At 27.2% G+C, this 26621-nt stretch overlaps 1 protein-coding gene across 1 annotated transcript in view; it reads right to left on the minus strand.

The window, feature by feature from the left end:
• LOC113389184 (lambda-crystallin homolog) overlaps positions 1-26621 on the minus strand; it is a 229386-nt gene that overhangs the window by 44995 nt on the left and 157770 nt on the right. The window contains exons 2-3 of the mRNA XM_026626240.1: positions 23903-23935; positions 23525-23633 (exon numbers count right to left, since the gene is read on the minus strand). Coding sequence (XP_026482025.1) covers positions 23525-23530 — 6 coding nt within the window. The 5' untranslated portion in view covers positions 23531-23633; positions 23903-23935. The remainder of the gene's footprint in view (positions 1-23524; positions 23634-23902; positions 23936-26621) is intronic.

The following is a 26621-nucleotide window of genomic DNA, read 5'->3' on the forward strand; positions in this document are numbered from 1 at the left end:
CTGTGTCAAATCATAATTACATAAAATTAACTGTACTTTTAACTCATCAACCGTTCTAATGAAATAATTTACTAAATTAGTGTTTTTTGTATGAACATTAATGTATGGGAATATATTTAATAACTTCATATAAATATTATTGTGTTTTTTTCTGAGTTTTTAATCACAAAGTTCCGATTTGTGAGAGAAATTATAAAGGAAAGATTTTGTATGGAAATGGATTTGTAATTGGTCATTAGGTAATAGTAATATATTTAAAAAAAAAATATATATATATATATATATATTATATTTTTATATAATTTTATATATTTCTATATATATATGTATATATATATATATATATATAATAATATTTATATCAGCCAGAATTTTACTTTTAAATATGAATGTTGGTTAAGAAAATGCAGAAAATATTCTCTACTTTCTTAGCAAAATAATTAATTTAACGAGCTCCTCAGAACGTACGACCTCAAGATTTTAGTATATCATTCCCAGATATGTATATTTTGATAACAAATACTAAAATTAATAGATTCTTTAATATTATTTAGAGTTAACTACGATTTTCTGCACAAACTACATATAAATATTTGCTTCTTCAGCATTTGTGAACAAAATAATTTATTTAACGAGCTTTTCAGGACGTACAAAGCTGAAATTTTAGTATATTATTCTCTAATATGTATATTATGATAACAAGTAATGAAATTAACACATTTTCTCAGAAAATTTTAAAATAATCTACAAAAGGCACTCAATGCACACTGAATATCATTTTTTCCTAACAAAATAGGCCAAAACTTTCTTAACAAATAATTTAACGAGCTCCTCAGGCATACCTATAATTTCAAAATCATCTTCACTGAATCTATTAAAATTGTTGAACAAATACTAATAATAATAATAATGAAAAATACTTTTAGAAACCAGTTTTTATAAAATAATTGTTAAGTAGCTTTATATATAAAAGTGTTGTGACTTTTCGGCACCTAATTTCGTACAAGGTAATAATTTACCTGTTTTTTGTACCTGAAACTAAATTGTACCTTCTTCATATACACATATATATACATATATACATATATACATTTATATATGTGTATATATAATCTTTTCCTTAATCTTTTACCTGTCCTACTACTGGAATGATATTTTTTGTGGACACCTTCAAAAGTTGCCGAAGAAAATAATCGAAAAAAGTTTTAAAAAATCGAAAAAAAAATGGTAAGGAAGGCACTTTATGCCTTTTTATATCGAACAGAAGTCCACGATATTAAATATAAGAACTATTTCACACTAAAACGGTTTTTAAAAAATATCTAAAGTCACAAAGTATAAAATCCCAAACTTTGTATTTGAACATTTTGTATGGAAAATAATTTTTTAACGAGCTCTTCAGGACGTACATAGATAAAATTTTAGTGTGTTACTTCTTAATATGTATACTTTAGTAAAAAACAGTAAAATTTGTAAGTTTTTTCACAAAATTTTAAAATATTTTTAACTAACCATAAAAAGTGCATTGTTATACATTTCACTTTGAACACATAAGTCTTTTAAGAAATAATTTATTTAGCGAGCTCTTCAGGACGTACACATATGAAATTTTAGTATGTTACTTCTTAATATGTAAACTTTAGTAAAAAATAGTAAAATTTGTATGTTTTCTCACAAAATTTTAAAATATCTTTAACTAACCATATAAAATGCATTGTTATACATTTAACTTTGATCACATAAGTCTTTTGAGAAATAATATATTTAGCGAGCTCTTCAGGACAAGTATATGCAATTTTAGTATGTTATTTCTCAATATGTATATTTTAGTAAAAAATATTAAAATTTGTAAGTTTTCTCACAAAATTTTAAGATATTTTTAACTAACCATAAAAAGTGCTTCGTAATTCAATTCCCTTTGATCACATAAGTCTTTTGAGAAATAATTTATTTAGCGAGCTCTTCAGGACGTACATAGATGAAATTTTAGTATGTTACTTCTTAATATGTATACTTCAGTAAAAATTAGTAAAATTAGTAAGTTTTCTCACAAAATTATAAAATATTACTAACTTTTTATAAAAAGTACATTTTACTTGGAACACAAGAATTTTCCAAACAAATGTGTTCTTCGTTCATAAAATTATTATACATAAATTTTTGGCAATTTTATATTTTTTACATTTATAGCAGTTATTAAAAAATAACATATTAAATTTACACGCTTGTACAAACGGTGCGTCCTGAAGAGCTCCTCAAAAATCATTATTTTAAAAAAGAGTATATTAAAAGTTTTATGCTTCTAGTGTGAAAAGAGCTTCATTCCTTCGACTATTAAGCTTATCACCTTGATTTTCAACAGTTGTACCTTTAATTTTTTTCTTCAAATAATTTCTGAAGACAAAAAAACTAAAATAAATCGGTCCTTAACGAAGTGCGATGCCCAAAATTGATAATTCGACCCTGTCGTCTAGTCTTAGAGGCAAAAAAAGTTACAGAAGCAAATTAAGTGACTTGCATTCTGATAGAAAATTATATTTGATTATTTAAATTATGGGCAATGTAAATATTTAGACATTAGAAATAATTTGGATAAGATTCTAGAATAGTATTTTGGAATTTAATATCATTTTTTATACTAGTATATATAGTATAAGTGAAAAATTCTATACAAGTTACCTGGATAAGTGGAAAAAGTAAGTTACTTTTTGTCTAAGGTTTTTTGGGTATACCGAGTTGCTGTAGGGCTTTATGGTGTTAGACAATGTTTTAGATAATTGAATTTTGTATAAATTTACCGAATATTTTATATACTTTATTCAAATAGTTTAAAAGATACAAAATTTACAATAAACACGTGTCCTTTACCATTTTTAAGGTATCTCTAAAGGAATTTTTGGGTATTACGAGTTGTTGTAGGGACTTTTGTTGTTAGACAATGTTGTTAAATATTTAATTTTATACAAATTCACCAAACATACCTTTTATGTCACACTAATTGTTCAAAAGTTATAACTACTTGAACAAATAAATGTTTAAACATTTTTACATTAAAATGTTCTTTATACATTTTACGAGCTAGTAAGGCCGCACCGTTTGTACTACAAATTTGTAATTTTAACACGACATTCTTTAATAAACTATTTAAATATACAAAATATAAAATCACTAATTATTTACACAAAACACAAATTAATTAAAACTTTTTACACTTCCAGGAACTCGTAAGTCCAACTCCTCCAAATAATTATTTATCCATTTATTACCCTCAGTGTACAAGTCCTTTTCACCTTTCTAACAACTTAATATCATCTTTAATGTATTTTTATAACCCCTAGAACACTTCCCTCTACTCTCTTTACTTTTAACGACGTCGTTTCATGAAAATGTTACGAGTTTTTGACTCTAATGAACAAAATTGCTGTTTTGTCTTCAAGAAAGGTGAAATTTTCTTGTAAAATAAATTTAAAACACTAAAACAGACTTTGAGCAAATTTGTAATGGGTTATGCCCACTGTAGTAATAATAGTATGAGAAATATTAAGGGGTTGAAAACTCGTGTAACTTTTAAACTATTTGTCTAAAGTGAATAAAATATTCAGAGAATTTGTTTAAAATTAAATTGTCTACATTATTTTCTAACATCATAAGTTCCTACAGCAACTCGGTGTACTTTAAAATTGCAATTGAAAATATAAAAATGTTTCACAAATCAAAATGTAGGTTTTAGGATAAAATTTTAATTATTTTTTTTATTTATAATTTTTGTTAGTACAGAACCTTTTAAATTACTGCATCTGATATATTTTAAACGAATTCCGAGTTTTCTAATAAAAATTTCAAAGCCAAGAAAGAATTTCAAAGAATTCTCTACAAAGAGGCCATTTGTCAAGTTCAAGAATTTTTATAAGAAAATCGTGCGATTTCTTCGGAAAGGATTCTAGAAGAACTAGAATAAAATTTGAAAGAAATAAACATTACAAGTTTTACATTGAATGCTGTAAATTTGGGTAATTAAAATTAACCCACTGTACTGTTTATAGTACGTAAAATTGAAGCTTGAATTAATATGCAAGTTGGTCTTGCATTTGTTTATCATATTCATATCTCTTGTAACTTTTAAACCGTTTGTCTAATTTAAATTAAATATTTGGTGAATTTATACAAAATTAAATTATTTAAAACATTGTCTAATATCATAAAGCTCTACAGCAACTCGGTATACCCAAAAAATGAATTTAGAAAATGACTATCATAGTTTTACAAAATGGCGGCAAAGGACACGTGTTTTTTGTAAATTTTTGTATCTTTTAAACTATTTGAGTAAAGTATATAAAATATTAGGGAAATTTATACAAAATTATCTAAAATATTGTCTAATACCAAAAGTCTCTACAGCAACTCGGTATACCCATAAATATATTTAGAAAATGAATATCATACTTTTACAAACGTAGATTTGGTGGTAAAGGACACAATAATATGTTTATATGCATTCGCTCATTATTTATCTTGTAACTTTTGTACCAATTGTCCGAATTTAATATAATATTAGACTAACTTGTTTAGAATTGAATTATTTATAATATTTTCTAACATCATAATGCTCTACAGCAACTCGGTATACTTTAAAATCAATTCTGAAAATAGAACATTATCCAAAGCGTACTTCTTTATTGTTCAACTACTTCAATAGTGTGTTAAGTATATAACATGATAATGCATATGTTTCTTATTTATCTTGTAACTTTTAAACTGATTGTCCGAATTTAATATATTAGACAAACTTGTTTAGAATTGAATTATTTATAATATTTTCTAACATCATAGGCCTCTACAGCAACTCGGTATACTTAAAAATCACTCACTAACTAATATATTAATTTCTTATTGAATAAGTCTATTATTTATATATTTTGAGAGTTTCGTGCAACTTGTATTAAGGCAAAATGCCACTCACACCTAGTTTAATAATAAATTAACCGCATAAATCAACTTAATAATTATTTATTAATATTTTATTATCAATTTCTAGAAGATAAAATTAAATATTACCAACAAAATCAGACTTTTCTCAATTCGCTGCGTTTGATAAGTTGTTAATTTGTTTTTTACGTCCATTTTATATTTAGTTAGACAAAACTTTTCCAAAACTTTTTCAACTTCGAAACTCGAAGAGATGTTCCAGGACAGGTGGAGCACCCCTGGGGGCCCCCCAGGGGAGCACTCATAACTTTTTCAAATTATTTTCTGAAGGCGAGGAGATTATTTAATTTTTAACTAAGACGAGAGTTTAGTCAATTCCGAGTTGAAGTTGGATTAAAATGTTCTGTTTTTGTTGCGATTTTGAAGTATACCGAGTTGCTGTAGGAACATATGATATTAGACAAAGTTAAAGATTATTTAATTTTAAATAAACTTGTCTTTTACTCCAATCATATTAATCGAATGGTTTAGGAAATATGAATGCACTTGTGGCACTTCTGGTCTATTAAGGCACTTTAAATAGCAATTTTAAAGTATACCGAGTTGATGTAGAGCATCATAGTGTTAGACAATATTATAGACTATTTAATTTTAAACAATTTTCCTGAATATTACATTCCAATGTGACTTACTGTTTGAAAGTTACAAGAGTTACAATAAATGAATAAAACTAAATACGTCTACTATCTCTCCAAAGTGAAATAATAGACTATTATAATAAAGTTTGAAATGAAACTACAGACGATGAAACTACTTTTATCTTTTTACCATTTTAGCATTTTAGCTCTTTAGTTCTTCTGTTCATCGGACTTTTTAACAATGACAAAAGACAATTTGTAACTTTGCTAAAGTGGATGCAATAAATGCATGAAATGCATTCAATTTTTGCATAATCTGCAACTTAAAAGTTAAAATATGGCACTGAGAAAGGAATATATTAAAATCAGAGGACATTTATTAAATACAATAGTAAAAAAGTTTCTGAAAGATGGTAAAATATATGTTTGATGAATTACTCTTGATTTTGCAAATATTTCCATTGGCATTGTTGTTAGGTTCTTCAAACGGTTTTAATTTAGTAATTATGAATTTATAGGTATTGAGGAATGTTCTCAGTGAAAGAGTTAAAACAGCAAATTAGGAGTATGACAGTTCGATAGCAAATTAAAAATGTTATATAAGCAACTTTTTGAATTATTTGAAAATCTCCAAGCGTTTCAAAGATATTGCATTTTCAAATTTATTAATTTTTATAAGTTGCTATCGATTTTTTGGAGCAAACACAAAGAAATAAATGATGAAATTTTGAGCGTTTTCAAAATTATGTACAAGCCACAAATATTAATAATAAGAAGATTTATCAATAGTACATATATTTCAATATATGTGTTATTAATATGCATACTTAAATTTTTGAAATTCATGCTACAAGATAAGTTATCTAAGATTATCTGAACAAAGTACATAATTCCTGCACGCATTGTGAAGGCAATTTGGAATTTTAGTCCAAAAAACACAGTAGAAACTAACTATTTGTATCAATCTTTTGGTTTTAGGTAATCTGGGGTTAAATACAATTATTGTGTATATTTTGAAGTCATAACTCCTTATTATCTACTATTTGATTGAAGAATTAAGTACTTGTAAATTTTGTTCTTAGTGAAAAAGTTAAAACAGCAAATCAGGAGTATGACAGTTCGATGGCAAATTAAAAATGTTATATAAACAATTTTTTGATTTATTACAAAATGTCCAAGGGTTTTCAAGACATTGCATTTTTAAATTTGTTAATTTTTATAAGTTGCTATCGATTTTGAAATCAATAATAACTATCAAAATATCTGATTCGTCGAAGTGCCTTGTTTTACTATATAAAGCATAACTTTAAAAGCATTCAATCAATATAAACAGTGTATTAACAAAATTTGTTTAAAATTAAATTGTCTATAATATTGTCTAACAACATATTGCTCTACAGCAACTCGGTATACTTTAAAATCTTGCCTAAAATGCATCAATTACCATAAATTACCATCGAAGTTGTTTTGGAAACAATTGAACCGTCTCGTTTTTTTCTTTAGAGTGAGTTGTTGTTCCTCTTTGCAAAAGTGTAAAAAGTTGAAGTGAAACTTTTTAATTCCCTAATGGACCGATAATTGAAGCACATGTACTTTGGAATGGTTCCAGATGTTTTTTTGTTGTAAAGTCTATCACTAAAAACTAGATAGTGAACTGAAAAGTTCAAGATTTTCTTTCTTAAAACAAGCAAATGTTTCGGAATTGTTCAAAAGTTAGAGGAAAATATACTTTTGTATATGTACATATATATATATATATATATATATATATATATATATATTTCCGAGGAACTTTTTTCGCTCCAGAAACTTTGCAAAGTTTCACATATGTAGAGACAAAAGGCAACTTTTTGGCTTTTCTATTTGTTTTGGCTACAGTTAGTGTTTAATGTTGGTTTTTGGCAAACTATAAAATAACTAACAGAATAATATGTATATATGTATATATATGTGCATATGAAGAAGGTACAATTTAGTTTCAGGTACAAAAAACAGGTAAATTATTACCTTGTACGAAATTAGGTGCCGAAAAGTCACAACACTTTTATATATAAAGCTACTTAACAATTATTTTATAAAAACTGGTTTCTAAAAATATTTATTATTATTATTATCATTAGTATTTGTTCAACAATTTTAATAGATTCAGTGAAGATGCTTTTGAAATTATAGGTATGTCTGAAGAGCTCGTCTCAAATACACTATTTTGTTAGGATAAAATGTTCTTAAGTGTCAATGAGAACTTTTTGTAGATTATTTTTAAATTTTCTGAGAAAATGTGTTAATTTTAATATTTTTGGTTATGATATACATATTAGAGAATAATATACTGATATTTCAGCTTTGTGCATCCTGAAGAGCTCGTTAAATAAATTATTTTGTTCGCAAATGCAAATGCTGAAGAAGCAAACATTTATATGTAGTTTGGATAGAAAATCGTTAATAACTCAAAATATTGTTAAAGGATCTATTAATTTTAAAATTTATCATCATAATATACATATCTGGGAATGATATACTAGAATTTCAGCTCTGTACGTCCTGAAGAGCTCGTTAAATTAATTATTTTGCTAAGAAAGTAGAGAATATTTTCTGTTTTGGACTAAACAATGTTTTTCTCCTAAATTTTACCAAATCCTCGAATATTTTTTCCCATTTTTATCCCAGATTTTGTATCTAAAACCTTTCCAAGTTCAAATAAATCCATTTTCCGCTAAATCGAACCCTGTCGTTTCGAATAAATCGATTTATCCGTCCATCGGAAAATATTCGAAACTTTTCCTTCGGGAAATTCGAGTGATATCTTTCGAACTTTTCTTTCTTCCAGAAAATGCGTTTTGATTTCATTCGATTTCTGTTTTATTATTTGTGGATGTCTCTTCAGAATTTTCTCATCGTCAGAGTTTTGTGTATTTGTTTGTTTTTTTACAGATCTCCAGTCCAATTCTTTCTGTCGGCGACACTTTTGCTCCTGTGAAAACTGTCTCTTTGGATTTGAAGAAAATTGACGGCCAGGGGAATTGTTTGAGAAAAATGATATATTTATATATAATATATACAGTTAGATAGATCATTTTATTGGTTATCTGATGATATATAACAATACTCAAACAAAATTTTAACGAAATAACGCAAAACGTAAAAATGTGCACCCAACGTACCTATTAAACCTCAACAAGTAATTTGATTTTCAAGTTTTATATTTGGCTATTTTTTTAAATATGATTTTGTTCTAAGCTAAATAAATTTTTATGCATAGGTTTATAGATAAATTTATTACCTTTCTAATGATATATAATAATACATATGTACTTAAAAACTTAAAAAAGTGTAACCATCGTACCTACTAAATATCTATAAATATTTCTATTGTCTAAATAATGAGCAACTTTTATGTATCCTTTACATAACTTTTACGTAACCTTTATGTAATTCGAACTAACATCAAAGATAAATAAAGGCCTGTGTGTAGCAATAAACAAAAATATAAAAAATAAACTATGAAACAAACAAAAAATCTATAGCACATACTCTTGGTGCAATTTTTATGTCACTTTTAGGTAACTTTAACGTATACCGAGTTGCTGTAGGGCATTATGGTGTAAAGAAATATTATAAAAACATTAATTTTGTACAAATTTGTCAAATATTTAATTATATTAGACATACGATATAAAAATTATAAGAGAAATAATAAAACACATCTATAGTTCTGATTCTGACACATCTATAGTTTATTCTTGGTGCAATTTTTATGTCACTTTTACGTAACTTTAACGTATACCAAGTTGCTGTAGGGCATTATGGTGTAAAGAAATATTATAAATACTTTAATTTTGTACAAATTTGTCAAATATTCTAATTATATTAGACATATTATTTAAAAGTTACAAGAGAAATAATAAAACTCTGACACGTCTAAAGTTTAGTCTTGGTGCAATTTTTATGTCACTTTTACGTAACTTTAATGTATACCGAGTTGCTGTAGGGCATTATGATGTTAGAAAATATTATAAATACTTCAATTTTGTACAAATTTGTCAAATATTCTAATTATATTAGACATACTGTTTAAAAGTTACAAGAGAAGTAATAGAACTCCGACACATCTATAGAATATTCTTGGTGCAATTTTTATGTCACTTTTACGTAACTTTAACGTATACCGAGTTGCTGTAGGACATTATGGTGTTAGGAAATATTATAAATACTTTAATTTTGTACAAATTTGTCAAATGTTCTAATTATATTAGACATACTATATAAAAGTTACAAGAGAAATAATAAAACTCAGACACATCTATAGGTCTCTCGCCCGATGCAACTTTTATGTATCCCTTTACATAACTTTTACATAACTTTTATGTAACTCGAACAAACATCAATGACAAACAAAGCCCTGTGTGCGTGTGTGTGGAAATGTGAAAAAACTCTCTAAAATAAAGTATAAAACAAATATTGCACAATTTATCGACTGAAAATGTACATGGACTTCCCTTTCGAATTCTGAATTCTGCTCCGTTCGTTTTGACAGTTTTGAAATAAATTACTTTTATTCTAGTTTTACAACAAAATTGTTGCTCCTGCTTCTGATTTTGATACCAAAGCCAATTTATATATATATATATATATATATATATATATAAATTTGTGGACGTGGACACGAAATCGACATATGATTTATGGGAAACTATTCGATTTCGCAAAAATGAATTGTGAGACCTTTTTTGCGACATTTGTTTTGGCATCTTTGCATCCTGATGCCCCCATATCACACAACAGGGCCAAACTGGGATAAAAATGTAATATATAATATAAAACCGATATAAATATCGATAGGATTGGGCCAAGTTGTTATAAAAAAAAATTTGCGTTCTGCTATTAGTTTCAAGCATCAGTTTTGGTAGTTCCTATATAAAAGTATTTAAATTTAATTCTTGGGTTAAAATTAAGAAAAACTAAGTACTACATATTGAAGTATATACTTTCATATATATATATATATATATATATATACATATATATTTATATTTATATTTTCCTATCCAGCCAACTTTTCCAATATTCATCTGCTGGCACGTTTTGAAATTGAAATAAAATTTTCATTCGCAATGTTTGTTACGAGTAAACTAATAAAAAATAATGCGATATTGGAAAAAACACGACACGATGTGGAAAAGTCTGGAAAATTCTGTGAAAAAGTGGGAAAAATAGTTGACACACTATCATAGTGTCGATGAGTGAAATAAATGAAAACGACGTAGTTTTAGTTAATGAAAATAAAAATATATTCGATTGGGATGGTGGTTAATTTTGGAGAGCTCTGCAGGACTTACTGGTTAACACAGACTTGTGAAATTTGAACATGACATTCTACAATATTCATATTTTAATATGTAGTACTACATTTTTCAAACATTAAGTCGTAGTATTAAATTTAAATACTTTACCGTTACAAGTACTGAACCTGTAAAAAATGATATAAGAAAAATAGTGTCATGTTTGAGCTCTTCAGAACGTAATATTTAAAGCAAGATTATAAAATTTAGAAGCAATTATGCTCTATAAATGTACTTTAATATGTAGTACTATATGTTTAAAAATTTCATACCTCGTTATTAAATATAAATGCTTTTTTGTGACAAGTACCGAATGCACAAATTACGTTGAATGTAAAATTTTGCCAGTTCAAAGTTTTTTTTCCTTAAAATTTTACTCGAAGTGTTATAAATTAATATATACAAATTTACAGACAAATTTATCTGCTTTAAATGATATATAATAAGATAAAAGTTCCGTAACAAAGTTTTGATTAAATTAGGCAAAACACAAAAATGAGCAACCAAAGTACCTACTAAATACTAACAAATAATCTCATTGGCATTTTTTATGTTTGACGATTTTTTTCAATATGATTTTGTTCTAAATTATAACAATTGTTAAATACACATTTCTAGATAATTTTATTAGTTTTTTAATGATATATAATAATAACTATTTTATCAGCTTTCTAACAAAATTATCCAACTTATATAAGGTTGTCAAATATCTCCCTTCCGCCTTTTTGTATTATAAACCAAGAGCAAAGAAGCGGAAGAGAGATATTTGACAAACTAATATATGCCTATATAAATTTTTGAAAAAATAACCCAAGTTATAAAAAAATGCACCAGACATTTTCTACTATTTTTTACAATTCTGTTACTTAATTTTAACGTGTCAGTTCCGTACCAAAATCATTACAAATCATTAATCAAATTCTCCATCTGCACTAATTAACATTACGACCATCGTCCAATTCTTAAAAAAAAAGAAAAGGAAAAAAAGGTGGATACAAGTTTAGATTGAAGTGTCATTAGTTCAGTTGGCTTCCGTTATATAAAATCTCTATCTCTATCTTATTCTATCTTAATAAAAATCTATATTTTTATCTCTCTCTTTTACATCTACACGTATCCCATTAAGTTTTCAATGAATAATTTACAAGTTTCTAATTCCGTATGCGATACTAGTTTCTTATACACGTAATAGACAGGGAGTTGATGGAAAATTGTAAGGTTTGACAAGCTCTGCAGGACGTAATAAAGATATTAGAGTAGTGAAAAAATTGTGGAAAAATCTTTGACTAGTTTACTTTGATTTGTAGTACTACGTTTTTCTTATTTTCATTCTTGGGATTAAATAAAAATAATAATTTGCACAAAGTACCCAAGTAATATAAAAATTTTAGAGTGAGGAATGTTCAAGTTTGAAGAGCTCTACAGAACGCAATAAGAATACTAGCATAGTAATATTTTTATGTAAATATCTTCAATATATGTACTTTATTATGTAGTACTACGTTTTTGTAAACTTTGTTTGTGGAATTAAATAAAAATAATAAGTTGTGCAAGGTACCCATAGTGTTTGATATAATACATGAAGCGAAAAATATGTAAGTTTGAGGAGCTCTAAAGGGCATAATGTAGTGGCTAGCATGATAATATTTTTATGCAAATATCTTCAAAATATGTACTTTATTACGTAGTACTACGTTTTTGTAAAATTTGTTTGTGGAATTAGTTAAAAATAATAAATTGTGCCCGAGGTGTTTGATATAATACATAGAGCGAAAAATATGTAAGTTTGAGGAGCTCTTAAGGACATAATGTGGTGGCTAGCATAATAATATTTTTATGTAAATATCTTCAATATATGTACTTTATTATGTAGTACTACGTTTTTGTGAAATTTGTTCGTGAAATTAAATAAAATAATAAATTGTGCAAGGACCCGAGGTTTTTGATATAATACATAAAGCGAAAAATATGTAAGTTTGAGGAGTTCTAAAGGACGTAATATGGTGACTAGCATAGTAATATTTTTATGTAAATATCTTCAATATATGTACTTTATTATGTAGCACTACGTTTTTGCAAAATTTGTTCGTGAAATTAAATAAAAATAATAAACTGTGCAAAGTACCCGAGGTGTTTGATATAACACATAGAGTGACTAATATATAAGTTTGAGGAGCTCTAAAGGACGTAATGTGGTAGCTAGCATAATAATATTTTTACATAAATATCTTCAATATATGTACATTATTATGTAGTACTACGTTTTTGTAATTTTTGTTTGTGGAAATAAATAAAAATAATAAATTGTGCAAGGTACCCAAGGTGTTTGATGTAATTTAAAGAGCAAAAATATATAAGTTTGAGGAGCTCTGAAGGACGTAATGTGGTGGCTAGCATGATAATATTTTTATGCAAATACCTTCAAAATATGTACTTCATTATGTAGTACTACATTTTGTAATTTTTGTTCGTGGAAATAAATAAAAATAATACATTGTGCAAAGTACCCAAGGCGTTTGATATAATATATAGAGCGAAAAATATATAAGTTTGAGGAGCTCTAAAGGACGTAATATGGTGGCTAGCATGATAATATTTCTATGTAAATATCTTCAATATATGTACTTTATTATGTAGTACTACGTTTTTGTAATTTTTATTCGTGGAATAAAGTAAAAATAATAAATTGTGCCCAAGGTGGTTGATATAATACATAGAGCGAAAAATACGTAAGTTTGAGGAGCTCTAAAGGACGTTATGTGGTGGCTAGCACAGTAATATTTTTATGTAAATATCTTCAAAATATGTACTTTATTATGTAGTACTACGTTTTTATAATTTTTGTTCGTGGAATTAAGTAAAAATAATTAATTGTGCAAAGTAGCCGAGGTGTTTGACATAATACATAAAGCCAAAAATATGTAAGTTTGAGGAGCTCTGAAGAACGTAATTTGGTGGCTAGCATAGTAATATTTTTATGTAAATATCTTCAATATATGTACTTTAATATGTAGCACTACATTTTTGTAAATTCTATTTAATTAATTTAAAAAAAATAATTTCTAAAAGTACTAATTTCATACAAAAAGAACCCACACATTCGGTAGCAAATTATTAGCACACCGACTTGCTGAAGCGTCTTTTATTATTATACAATATTATAAACAAATTATTTTTAAACAAATTCACCAAATATTTTATCAACTTCTGACTCTTAGTTTTAAAATTATAAGAGATTTCATTCTTTTCCACCAGTGCCTGGTCTATGTCCCGGTTGCCTTATAAATATTATGGCTTTATAGCCACATCGATGTGGTTTTTTCTTCTATTTCTATTTTATTTTTATTTAGATTTAGATTTATGTCGACCAGAAAAAGAAAACATGGGAGGCTTGTGCTAGAATTTATTGCTTTTAAATAAATTTTGATTTGTTTATTTGTTTTCCTACTAATTTTATAGACAAAAAACTAACTAGAAATAGTACAGAAAAAAAACAGATTAGATTTGCGGCTAATTAAGCTTACCTGAGTAATATTATTCTAAATCTAAATATAATGACTAATGTTTAAACACTGTATTTGTTATTATTGATGTTTGCAACACATTTTTAATTTAAATTTGAGTAATTTTAAAAATATTTAAAATTTGATAATTTTATTTCAGAATATGCATATTAAAGTATAATTTCTTCAAATTACAATATTCTAGTATAATTAATACGAATTCGTATACGATATATACGAAGAGCCTTACGAGCTCTTCAGATATTAAATTTAAAAATATAGACAACCATAAAAAATGTTAACCGAATTAATTGTTGGTAAATTTAAAATTTTGTTTTAGAATATATATACTGTTATATATCGCTAGAAAGCTAATGAAATTATCTATAAATGTGTATATAACAATTTATATAGTTTAGAACAAAATCATGTATAAAAAAATGGTCAAACTTAAAAAATACAAATTGAACTATTTGTTATATTTCGGTCGCAGGTTGATTAAAAATATATATGCAAACCTCCAATATGCTTGTTAAAAACACATCCATATATCATATAAATAATTTATTATTACCGAAAGTTGTAATTTTATTTTTCACACAAAATTTCTTTCACGCCCGAATGATATTTCAATTCCAAATTCAAAACTGTTCCTTTCGAAAACGTTCTATTAATTATTTTTGAAGGAAAAACGCCTTCTCAAAGGAACCATCTGTCGCCTCTATTAATTTTTTTCCCCAAAAATATATAATTCCCAAATTACCTGTTCTCGTTTTTAGAAAAAATAGTAATCTGCCTTCGGGCTGTACTTTTATAAGAGACCCTTAATACAAAAGACGATTAGAGGCGTTTAAGTAAATTATAGGTCTCTGGTAAAAATATTAATGGTATAAAAAATTATTAAGGCATATGGTCCAAATTACCAAATTATATTTAAATTGGACGTGCTTTATGTAGATCGTAAGGATTTTAGAAGGAATTTGCAGCCTAAGGGTCTAAATAAGGGTCTAGATTATTTTTTGTAATTTAATTTTGAAGTAATAACGACTTGGGTAGGTGCACACATGTTTTATAATAAGACGTCGTTAAAAATAATTCTAGTATAATTTTGTTTACAGCAAATTTTAGAATAAGGATGTAAAAATAATATACCTAAAATACAATATCATAGTATAAACATTGTGGCCTGACGAGCTTTTTGAAAACCAACTTTGGAAACAAGTTATTATACATACAGCAGTTGATTTGCATTATACATGTTTGACAATTTTTTCAAATATGATTTTGTTCTTAACTATAATAATTGTTATATACAGATTTATAGAGAATATTATTAGCTTTCTAACAATATATAATAATGTATATATACTGGAATAAAATTTTAATGAAATAACGCTAAACGTGATAAAAGATCCTGAAGAGCTTTTTCAAAAATCGACTTCAAAACTTTATAAAGTCTATCTACTAAACTAAAAAATATTATTACTATATCCTGAAGAGTTCATCAAAAACAACATTTATAATTCCATTTCTATATAAATTTTTCCTTTATCATTTGACCTCAGAAATTTTAATTAAAATTATGCAAATCAATTCGAACAAAAGCACATTTATCATTTTGTTTAAAAAATAACTTTGCCGAATTAATCTTGCTTTTTTCTGATGAATAAAATTATGTTAATTGATGAGACCTCGGCCGAGTTTGATTTTAATTGTATTTCTGAGTCAAATTAGACCCCAAGGATGGAAATAAATTGTAAAAAATAAAAAAGATGAAATATTTTTGCTTAATTTGATCCCATTTGCCTCGGAGCTACGATTTGATAGGACAATTAAAAAAAGGATTTTCGGAGAAAAATGATGTTCGCGAATTTAATTATTTTCTGACAAAAAAATATTTAACGAGCTACGCAGGACGTACGACCTTGAAATTTTAGTATGTTATTTCTAATTATGTGTATTATTTTAGTAAATACTGAACTTAATAAATTTTCTTGCAAACTTTTGATAAACAACTACTAATTCGTATGAAGTACCTACTAAACCATATATATTTTTGATCCTGGGACAAAATAATTTATTTAACGAGCTACGCAGGACGTACAACATTGAAATTTCAGTATGTTATTCCTCATTATGTGTATTATTTTAGTAAACACTGAAATTAATAAATTTTCTTGCAAACTTTTGAGAAACAACTACTAATTCGTATGAAGTACCTACTAAACCATATATATTTTTGTTGCTCAGACAAAATAATTTATTTAACGAGCTCCTCAGGACGTACAACCTTGAAATTTTGATATGTTATTCCTCACTATGTGTATTATTTTAGTAAATACTGATATTAATAAATTTTCTTGCAAATTTTTGAGAAACAACTACTAATTCGTATTAAGTACCTACTAAACCATATATATTTTTGATCAAGGACAAAATAATTTATTTAACGAGCTACGCAGGACGTACGACCTTGAAATTTTAGTATGTAATTCCTCATTATGTGTATTATTTCAGTAAATGCTGAAATTAATAAATTTTCTTGCAAACTTTTGAGAAACAACTACTACTTCGTATGAAGTACCTACTGAAACCACATATATTTTTGATCAAGGACAAAATAATTTATTTAACGAGCTACGCAGGACGTACGACCTTGAAATTTTAGTATGTTATTCCTCATTATGTGTATTATTTTAGTAAATACTGAAATTAATACATTTTCTTGCAAACTTTTGAGAAACAACTACTAATTTGTATGAAGTGCCTACTAAACCATATATATTTTTGATCAACCACTACTAACCTCAGTACCTCCCCTAAAATCCACCCCCAAAATCCAATTTTCACAAAAAAAAACGATTAAGTTAAACTCAGTCGATTTAACTTTCTTTTATCAAAAACAAACTTTACACCTTGTTATCCTCTACTTAACTCAAACTTTTCCTTAAAAAACTTTCTAATAATTTTCTTACTCCGAGGGTTGATTTTCATTTTTCATTTCACTTTTAATCTAATAACAGAGAAAAGATACAAGGGCTGCTTTTCCAGCCTAAAAAGTTACTTAATACAAAATAAAACATTTCAGAGACAGAAGGGGATGTGATGTGGGGGTGAAGAGGGATAGAATTTAATTTTGATTTCTTTATTAAAGAAAACTCCTCCTACGGATTTTCCTTTTGCTTGAAATGCTCTGAGTAAATATTTTAAAAGTTTTATGAAATCTGTTAATGAAGCTGAGATGGAAAAAGATAAGGAGATAAATATATATATATATATATATATATATATATATATATATATATATATACGTGGTCTGTTCAAAAAGTACCCGGAATTTTCGTATATAAATATAAAATATTTATTTATTCGTCTACATTAATGTGGTCCCCTTCAAAGTAGTCCCCCCCCAGATATAATACACTTATGCCAGCGTTTTTTCCAATTTTCGAAGCACCCTTGATATTCACTTTTTGATATGTCCTTGAGCACTCTCAGCGATTCGGCCTTTATTTCTTCAATCGAGGAAAACCGCCGTCCTTTCATGGGTCTCTTCAACTTTGGGAATAGGAAAAAGTCACATGGAGCCATATCTGGTGAATTTTTGCACTTTGCAACACTTTATTTCATTTTTTACGCAAAATTTAATACAAATTCTTTGACTTTTCAATTCTTCCATTGTAAAAATCGCCGAGCTCAGAAAAACACGTCGAACCTTAGCGACTACCACAGACAAAGTAAACAGTGAATATAGCTGAAAATTTCATCATACTTTAGGGGCATGTATACCAACACAATAAAAATTTTGACAATCAGACACTCCAGACCCGCGAAATTTAATTATTAGTAATTCCGGGTACTTTTTGAACAGACCACGTATATATATATATATATACAAGTTAAATAAATATTTTTAAAAAATCCATTTATTTTAGGAACTCTCTGGCACGTGACCAAGAGTCCTTTTCCAAATTTTTACGACTTCCTGAAAAATCTGTCGAAATTATTTTATTGCTGGTAAAATTCAGGTAAACAAGGACAATATTTAGCAAAAGATTAAAATTTTGAGTCGTGTGCCGAAACATAAATATATAAAGTTTGTAATAAAAATAAAAATTATTATTTTATTTGGTCCTTGTAAAGTGAAAGTCGTTGTATATATTTTATATGACTTTGGAAGAAAAATATGATTCTGATTTATATATATATATTTATTAGTTTTATTTAATTATTCACACATGTACTAATTAACTCATTTATTCATTCAAGAACTCACACATGTACTCCGAGCAACTGATTTGATCAAAAATATATATGGTTTTGTAGGTACTTCACACGAATTAGTAGTTGTTTCTCAAAAGTTTGCCAGAAAATTTATTAATTTCAGTATTTACTAAAATAATACACATAGTAAAGAATAATATACTAAAATTTCAAGGTCGTAGGTCCTGCGTAGCTCGTTAAATAAATTATTTTGTCCGAGAAACTGATTAATTCATTTATTCATTTAATTCATTTTTATTGTGGACTTGGGCAGTGAAAAGGTGGAAAAAAATCGTGTGAAGTCAGTAGATTTTTTTTTGTTAATTGTTGTGTATTTTGTTTAATTTGAAATAATTTTTTGATTTTTGTATTTGTTGGTGTAATATACATATTTAAGTGTAATATAGGAAATTTACAAGGTTGTAGTACAAACGGTGCGCCTTGTAGATTTTTTTTAAGTTTGTACAGAATGAGTATGAATTATGGGAATGTTGGGTAGTTTGTTCAGAAAGTTATTAATATCTATATTCGTAGAACAAAATTTACTGTTATTGTGATTTTTTGGTAAAGTAGACATATTAGGGTATTTCATGCTTAAATTACAAGATTGTAGTACAAACGGTGCATCCTGTACATTTTTTTTTTAATTTAATAAATGCAAGTCCCAAAGCCTTTGTAAGACTTTTTTGTTCTTTACTCGTAAAATTGTCAATACTTTGTAAAGTATGATTGAGTTTTTAATATCACATGTTACAATAGACATATTTAAATATAGCATAATCAAATTACAAGGTTGTAGTACGAACGGTGCGTCCTGTATTTTTTTTTCAATTTTGCAGTAAGAAGTTATATCATTCTAAAATGTAAATGGCGCATTTGTACTTTGTGCACAAAGTTGCTAATATCTCAAAAAATAAAAACAAATTTATTAATTTTACTCTTTGTTAGTATAATAGACATATTAAGATATAAAACAACAAATAATTCATTTATCTACTCATTTATTTACTCAATAATTCATACACTTACTCATTTGCTTATTTATTGATTTGTTCATTTACTCATCCATTTTTTTATTTATTTGTATACTTATACATATATTAATTTACTTGTTTTTACATTTATACATATTTCAATTGATTTACTAATTTATGCATTCACTCATTTGCTCATTGACTCATTTATTAACTCATTAATTTTTGTGAACAAAATATATAGTCTCACTATTAATAACTCGTTACTTCAATCTTTATATGTTCACTCAATTACTCATTAACTCAACTACTCAAAAACTCATTCACTCAGTCACTGAGTTACTCATTAACTCATCCTCTGAAAATACTTATTTACTATTTCACTCAATTATTAATTTCGTAATGGACTAATTTTTTTACTGTTACTCAACCCTCTTTTATATATTTTTTTTTATCATTCTATGAATTGCTCATTTACTCACTAACTCATTTACTCATTTAGCATCCTTGTCTCACTGAATAATTTTTATATTCATAATCATTCATTAACTTTTACACATTCGCTCTTTGACATTTGCTCATACAGTTTTTCACTTTTACTCAATCTTTCACAAATTCTGAAAATCATTCTCTAAAACCACATTCGCTCATACTATCTTACTCATTCACTCATTTACTAACTAACTCATTTATTCATTCAATAATAATTCACACATGTACTCATTAACTCATTCATTATTTATTCAATAATTCACAAATGTACTATTCAACTCATTTATTTTTTATTCAATAATTCACACATGTACTCATTAGCTCATTTATTCATTCAATAATTCACACATGTACTCATTAACTCATTTATTTATTCAATAATTCATACAAGTACTCATTAACTCATTTAGTACTTATTCAATTATTCACACATGTACTCATTAACTCTTTTATTCATTCAATAATTCACATATGTACTCATTAAGTCATTTATTCATTCAATAATTCACTCAATTACTCATTAACTCAACTACTGAAAAACTCATTTACTCAGTCACTGAATTACTCATTAACTCACCCTCTGAAGATACTTATTTACTTTTTTACTCAATTATTAATTCGATAATGTATTAATAATTTTACTCTTACTCAAGCCTCTTTCATTTGTATTTTGAGCGATGATTCTTTGAATTGCTCATTTACTCACTAACTCATTTACTCATTTAGCATCCTTGTCTCACATTCACTCATTCATAATCATTCATTAACTTTCACACATTCGCTCTTTTACATTTGCTCATACAGTTTTTCACTTTTACTCAATCTTTCACAATTTTGCTCATCTTTTACTCACTAACTCAATTACTCATTTAGCATCCCTGTCTCACTGAATAATTTTTATATTCATAATCATTCATTAACTTTTACACATTCGCTCTTTGACATTTGCTCATACAGTTTTTCACTTTTACTCAATCTTTCACAAATTTGCTCATCTACTCATTCATTAAATTACTCATTTAACATTCACTCCTCACATTCACTAATTACTCATTTTAGATTTCTAAAATACAAAAATTCCCCCAAACTAAAATATCATTTTCCACAAGGACATCGTTTAACGAATCGCATCATCGTTTTCAAGGTTGTAATTTTCGGTGTTATCCTTGCCCAGTGTGTGTGTTTGTGTGTTTGTGTTCGATCACAGTGTCCGAGAGGTCCTTGAGGGTCATATAATATAATGGGGCCCTAAAATATACGCATGCCCATAAACCTATAAACGCATAAACTGAGGTTTCTGCGAAAAACATCCCTTCGCCATACGCCAGGGATAACCATGATATAATAATATAGACATATGTGTATATTAGGGTGGTCCTTAATATGGACATTTTTGAATTTCCTTGCTCCCATGGGCTCAAATGGTTCCAAATTTATGAGAAACAATTCTTTAAATACTTAAATATGTCTATTGAAACATGTAATATTAAAAATCCAATCATACTTTCCAAAGTATTGACAATTTTACGAATAAAGAACAAAAAAGTCTTACAAAGGCTTTGGGATTTGCATTTATTAAATTAAAAAAAATCTTCAGGATACACCGTTTGTACTACAACCTTGTAATTTAAGCATGAAATACCATGATATGTCTACTTTACCACAAAATTACAGTAATAGTAAATTTTGTTATACGAATATAGATATTAATAACTTTCTGAACAAACTACCCAACTTCCCCATAATTCACAATTATTCCATACAAACTTTAAAAAAAATCTGTAGGTCGCACCGTTTGTATTAGAACCTTGTAATTTGATTATGTAATACCTAAATACGTCTATTATAACGTGAAAAACTCAAATTACTAAATTTTGCCAAATTTTACAAGATATCAACAACTTTATGAACAAACTACACAACATCCCCATAATTCACACTTATTCCATACAAACTTCAAAAAAATCTGTAGGACGCACCGTTTGTACTACAAACTTGTAAATTCCCTATATTACACTTAAATATGTCAATTACACCAACAAATACTAAAATCAAAAAATTATTTCAAATTACTCAAAATACTCAACAATTAACAAAAAAAAAATATACTCACTTTTCACGATTTTTTGATAAAAATGAATTGAATGAATAAATGAATTAATCAGTTGCTCGGACAAAATAATTTATTTAACGAGCTACGCAGGACGTACAACCTTGAAATTTTAGTATGTTATTCCTCATTAAGTGTATTATTTTAGTAAATACAGAAATTATTGAATTTTCTTGCAAACTTTTGAGAAACAACTACTAATTCGTATGAAGTACCTACTAAACCATATATATTTTCCATCAAATCAGTTGCTTGCACAAAATAATTTATTTAACGAGCTACGCAGGACGTACAACCGTGTGAATTATTGAATGAATAATAAATAAGCTAATGAGTACATGTGTGAAAAATTAAATAAAACCAATAAATATATAAATAAATCAGAATCATATTTTTCTTCCAAAGTCATATAAAATATGTACAACGACTTTCACTTTACAAGGACCAAATAAAATAATAATTTTTATTTTTATTACAAACTTTATATATATTTATGTTTCGGCACACGACTCAAAATTTCAATCTTTTGTTAAATATTGTCCTTGTTTACCTGAATTTTACCTGCAATAAAATAATTTCGACAAATTTTTCAGGAAGTCGTAAAAATTTGGAAAAGGACTCTTGGTCACGTGCCAGAGAGTTTCTAAAATAATGGATTTTTTAAAAAATATTTATGGCACTTGTAAAAATCGGTAATAAATAATTATTTAAGCTTTAAATTAACTTTAACCAGTTTTGGAAAAAACTCAAAGTTACTAAATTAAAACCTTGATTCAAATAAATGAGGTAATGAGTAACGAGTGATAGTGATAAGTGAATTGAATAACAATTATATGACTCATAAAAAAATAAACCAATGAATAAAAAATAAATAATATAGATTAATCATTATACAGATTAAATCTATATTATTTATTTTTTATTCATATCGACTGAAAAAATGTATCAATAACCAACCATTAACCCTGACTTCGGGTGCCCTTTTATACCCTAAATTTCCAGTTTAACTCCGGATTATAATTAAAAAATCCGGCATTGATCTGTTGCCATACGTTACATGAAGGGTACTAAAAGGGGTACTACCAAGGGTTCCAAGAGGGATGAAACAGTACCGACGACTAGTGGTGAGAAAACGATAGAGTAAAGGTTAGTAGTTGTACTAAAAGGGGTTTTATTAAATTTTAATCGATTTTTATATCCATAGACTATAGTCCATGTTTTTTTACTAAGTTTTGTTTACTATTTATATATCAACATCCCAATATCGACAAAAACTCACCTTCATTTGAGCTATCTCGACCAAGCCATTGATCCTCTAACCCTCATCTTGCATCTCTTTCCTGTCTCTAACGATTTGTATGACGCCAGAGCGAGACAGCAAACAAAACCTATAAACAAATACATCGTCAAGGTACTAAAAAGGGTTTTATTAAATTTCTTTGAATTTTTATATCAATAGACAATTGTCTATTATTTTTACTAAGTTTTTTCTATTATTTATATATCAACATCCCAATATCGACAAAAACTCACCAACATCGAATTTCCGTCATCTGAGCTACCTCGACCAAGCCATTGAATGCTCTAACCCTTATCTTGCGTCTCTTTCCTGTCTCTAACGATTTGTATGACGTTAGAGCGAGACAGCAAACCAAACCTGTTCCCTCGTTTAGGTTTCCAACATTCAGGGCTATAAAAGCAAGAGAGGAAACAGTTAAAATTCAGTACGACGAAAACATCCTAAAGGGAAAGATGTGACCAAAATTTTCCCAAAAAGTCGAAAAAAGTAGAAAAAATCGGTTGAAATATTAAGGGTTGTTGTAAAATTGTTTTAGCAAGTGTTTGGTAAAGTTTATAGAACTTGTTGTGCAAAGGTCTTAAAAAATTAGTTGATTTTTTTGTCCCAAAAGTGTGTTTGTAAAAATTTTATTGTGACAAATTTTGGTGCAAAAATTACTAAAAGATTGTTGAAACTTTGAAGTTTAAGGACATCCAAAAAAATTTGGACAAAATTTTGTGTGCAATCGAAAATAAGTGTTCAAAATTTTGCGGTAGCATATAAGTTTCCACAAATTTTAACAAAGTTCTAAGTGCTTGAATTTTTTGGCAAAAATTACCAAAAAATTGGTGAAACATCAAAGTTTATGGACGTATAAAAATTAACACCAAAATTGTACCCAAAATATTTATAAAAATACTTAAATACTTTGAATTTTTTGCGTGTGGGTTTTCAGAGACGTGCAAGATTAAAAATTATTTTTAACAAAGTTCTAAGTGCTTAAATTTTTTGGCAAAACTTACCAAAAAAATTGGTGAAATATCAAAGTTCATGGACATATAAAAATTAACGCCAAAATTGTACCCAAAACATTTATAAAAAGTATCCAAAAGTACTTAAATTAAAAATATTGTACAAAATTAAAAATTATTTTTAACAAAGTTGTCAGTGCTAGATTTTTTTAATAAAAACCACTAAAAATTGGTGGATTATTCACATTTTTGGACAAATATAAATTAACGCCAAAATTTTACCCAAAATATTTGAAAAAAATCTAAGAACAATCGTAATAAACACTTTCTAATGCAAAGTGTTAAAAAAATTAAAATAATTGTAACAAATTTACCGGTGTCCAATTTTTTTTCAGAAAAACTATTAAAAATTGGTGCAAGTTTTTTGTCACTCAAAATTAATTCCAAAATTTAAAAAAATAATGCCAAAATTTAACGCAAAAGCTTGATAAATAATCTAAAGCTAGATAAAAATTAGTGCTTTCTAAAATTATTTCATTATTTCATTTTTGGATAAAAATTATCCAGAAATTGGTGAAATATTCAAAATTAAGATTATCTAAAAATATTGTGCAAAAATTTTGTGTAGAATTTAAGAAACGTGTAAAAATTGCATTCGCGCCTTTTTTTGTGAAATTAAGATAAAGTGTTTTTAAAATTGTGACAAAAATACCAAAAATATCTTTAAATACTCAAAATATTGGCTACTTAAAAATTTACTCTAAAATTTGATTGAAAAAGTAAAATAAAGTTTGTAAATAATTTTTATTAAAAATCGTGAGAAAATTTTGGACAAATTTGGATAAATAATAAATTTTAAACAATTTTTGTGACAAAAATATCAAAAAAATCTTTAAATATCCAAAATATTGGTTAAAAACTTACTCTAAAATTTGATACTAAATATTTTAAAATCTGCAAAATAAAATAAAGTTTGTAAATGATTTTCCAAATCGTGTGAAAATTTTGGATAAATTTGGATAAATCTTGATTTGAAATCCAAGATCAATAAATTTTAATAAAAGTTTCCACAAAATTAAGTGGTTACCCGCATAATTTTCCCCTTCAGACAAATCATCAAGGTTGTGCTTAAAAAGTTCCTTTTAGATTTAATATTTTAGACTAGTAGTGCCAAAAAAATGGACACCCACCAAGTGCGCCGTCACTGACTTCTTCCAAATATTTACCTAAAATATTATCTCATCTTATAAACAAAACCATCATCAAAAACAATGGCTAATGTTTATACAATCTTTTTTCTCGTCGTCTTCTGTTTATTCAATCTTTGTGATTCTTTCAAACTGGACTACCAAGATAAAACTGGTTTTAAATTACCAGAGATAAGCAGAAGACTTATCGATCAAACGATACCGACACCAGAAATCGATAACGAATCGATACAGAGGAAAAAAATCGACGTGGACAAGGAGCAGTCGATTTTGAAAATTTTGAGTGTCGCAGCAGCTGATGAAAATAATAATAATGGGGTTGAAGATTCTATGGAGAGAAGTACGCAGAAGATTGTTGAGAAAATTGTCAGATCTAGTGATGGTAAAGGATCGTCTTTGGTGGTTCAGCAAAACCAGGATGATGGTAATCGCAAAAGTGATAAAAGTAAAAACTTGGTAGAGTGCAAAGTGTTGATCACGACTCCTTGTCCTAGCAAGTGCCAACAAAAAAAATTACGACAATCGGTAGCCAAAAGGTTGCCCAACAAAGATAATAACCAGAATGACCAAGTTGGTGAAGTACAAAGTGTTGATCACGATTCTGGTGTCCTAGCAAGTGCCAACATAAAACAAGTGATGACAATCGGTGGCGAAAAAGTTGCCCAACAAAACACCATCACAAATTTTGCTAACCAAGATGACCAAGTTGATAAAGTGCAAAGGGTTGACCACGATTCCGGGCTCCTAGGAAGCACCAACAAAAACCAAGTTATGACAAACGGTAGCCAAAAGGTTGCCCAACAAAACACCATCACAAATTTTGCTAACCAAGATGACCAAGTTGATAAAGTGCAAAGGGTTGACCACGATTCCGGGCTCCTAGGAAGCACCAACAAAAACCAAGTTATGACAAACGGT

This window comes from Ctenocephalides felis, unplaced genomic scaffold (assembly GCF_003426905.1).
Source record: "Ctenocephalides felis isolate EL2017-DRISC unplaced genomic scaffold, ASM342690v1 CF-g0.4_SCAFFOLD_03573, whole genome shotgun sequence".
Classification (NCBI taxonomy): Eukaryota; Metazoa; Arthropoda; class Insecta; order Siphonaptera; family Pulicidae; genus Ctenocephalides; species Ctenocephalides felis.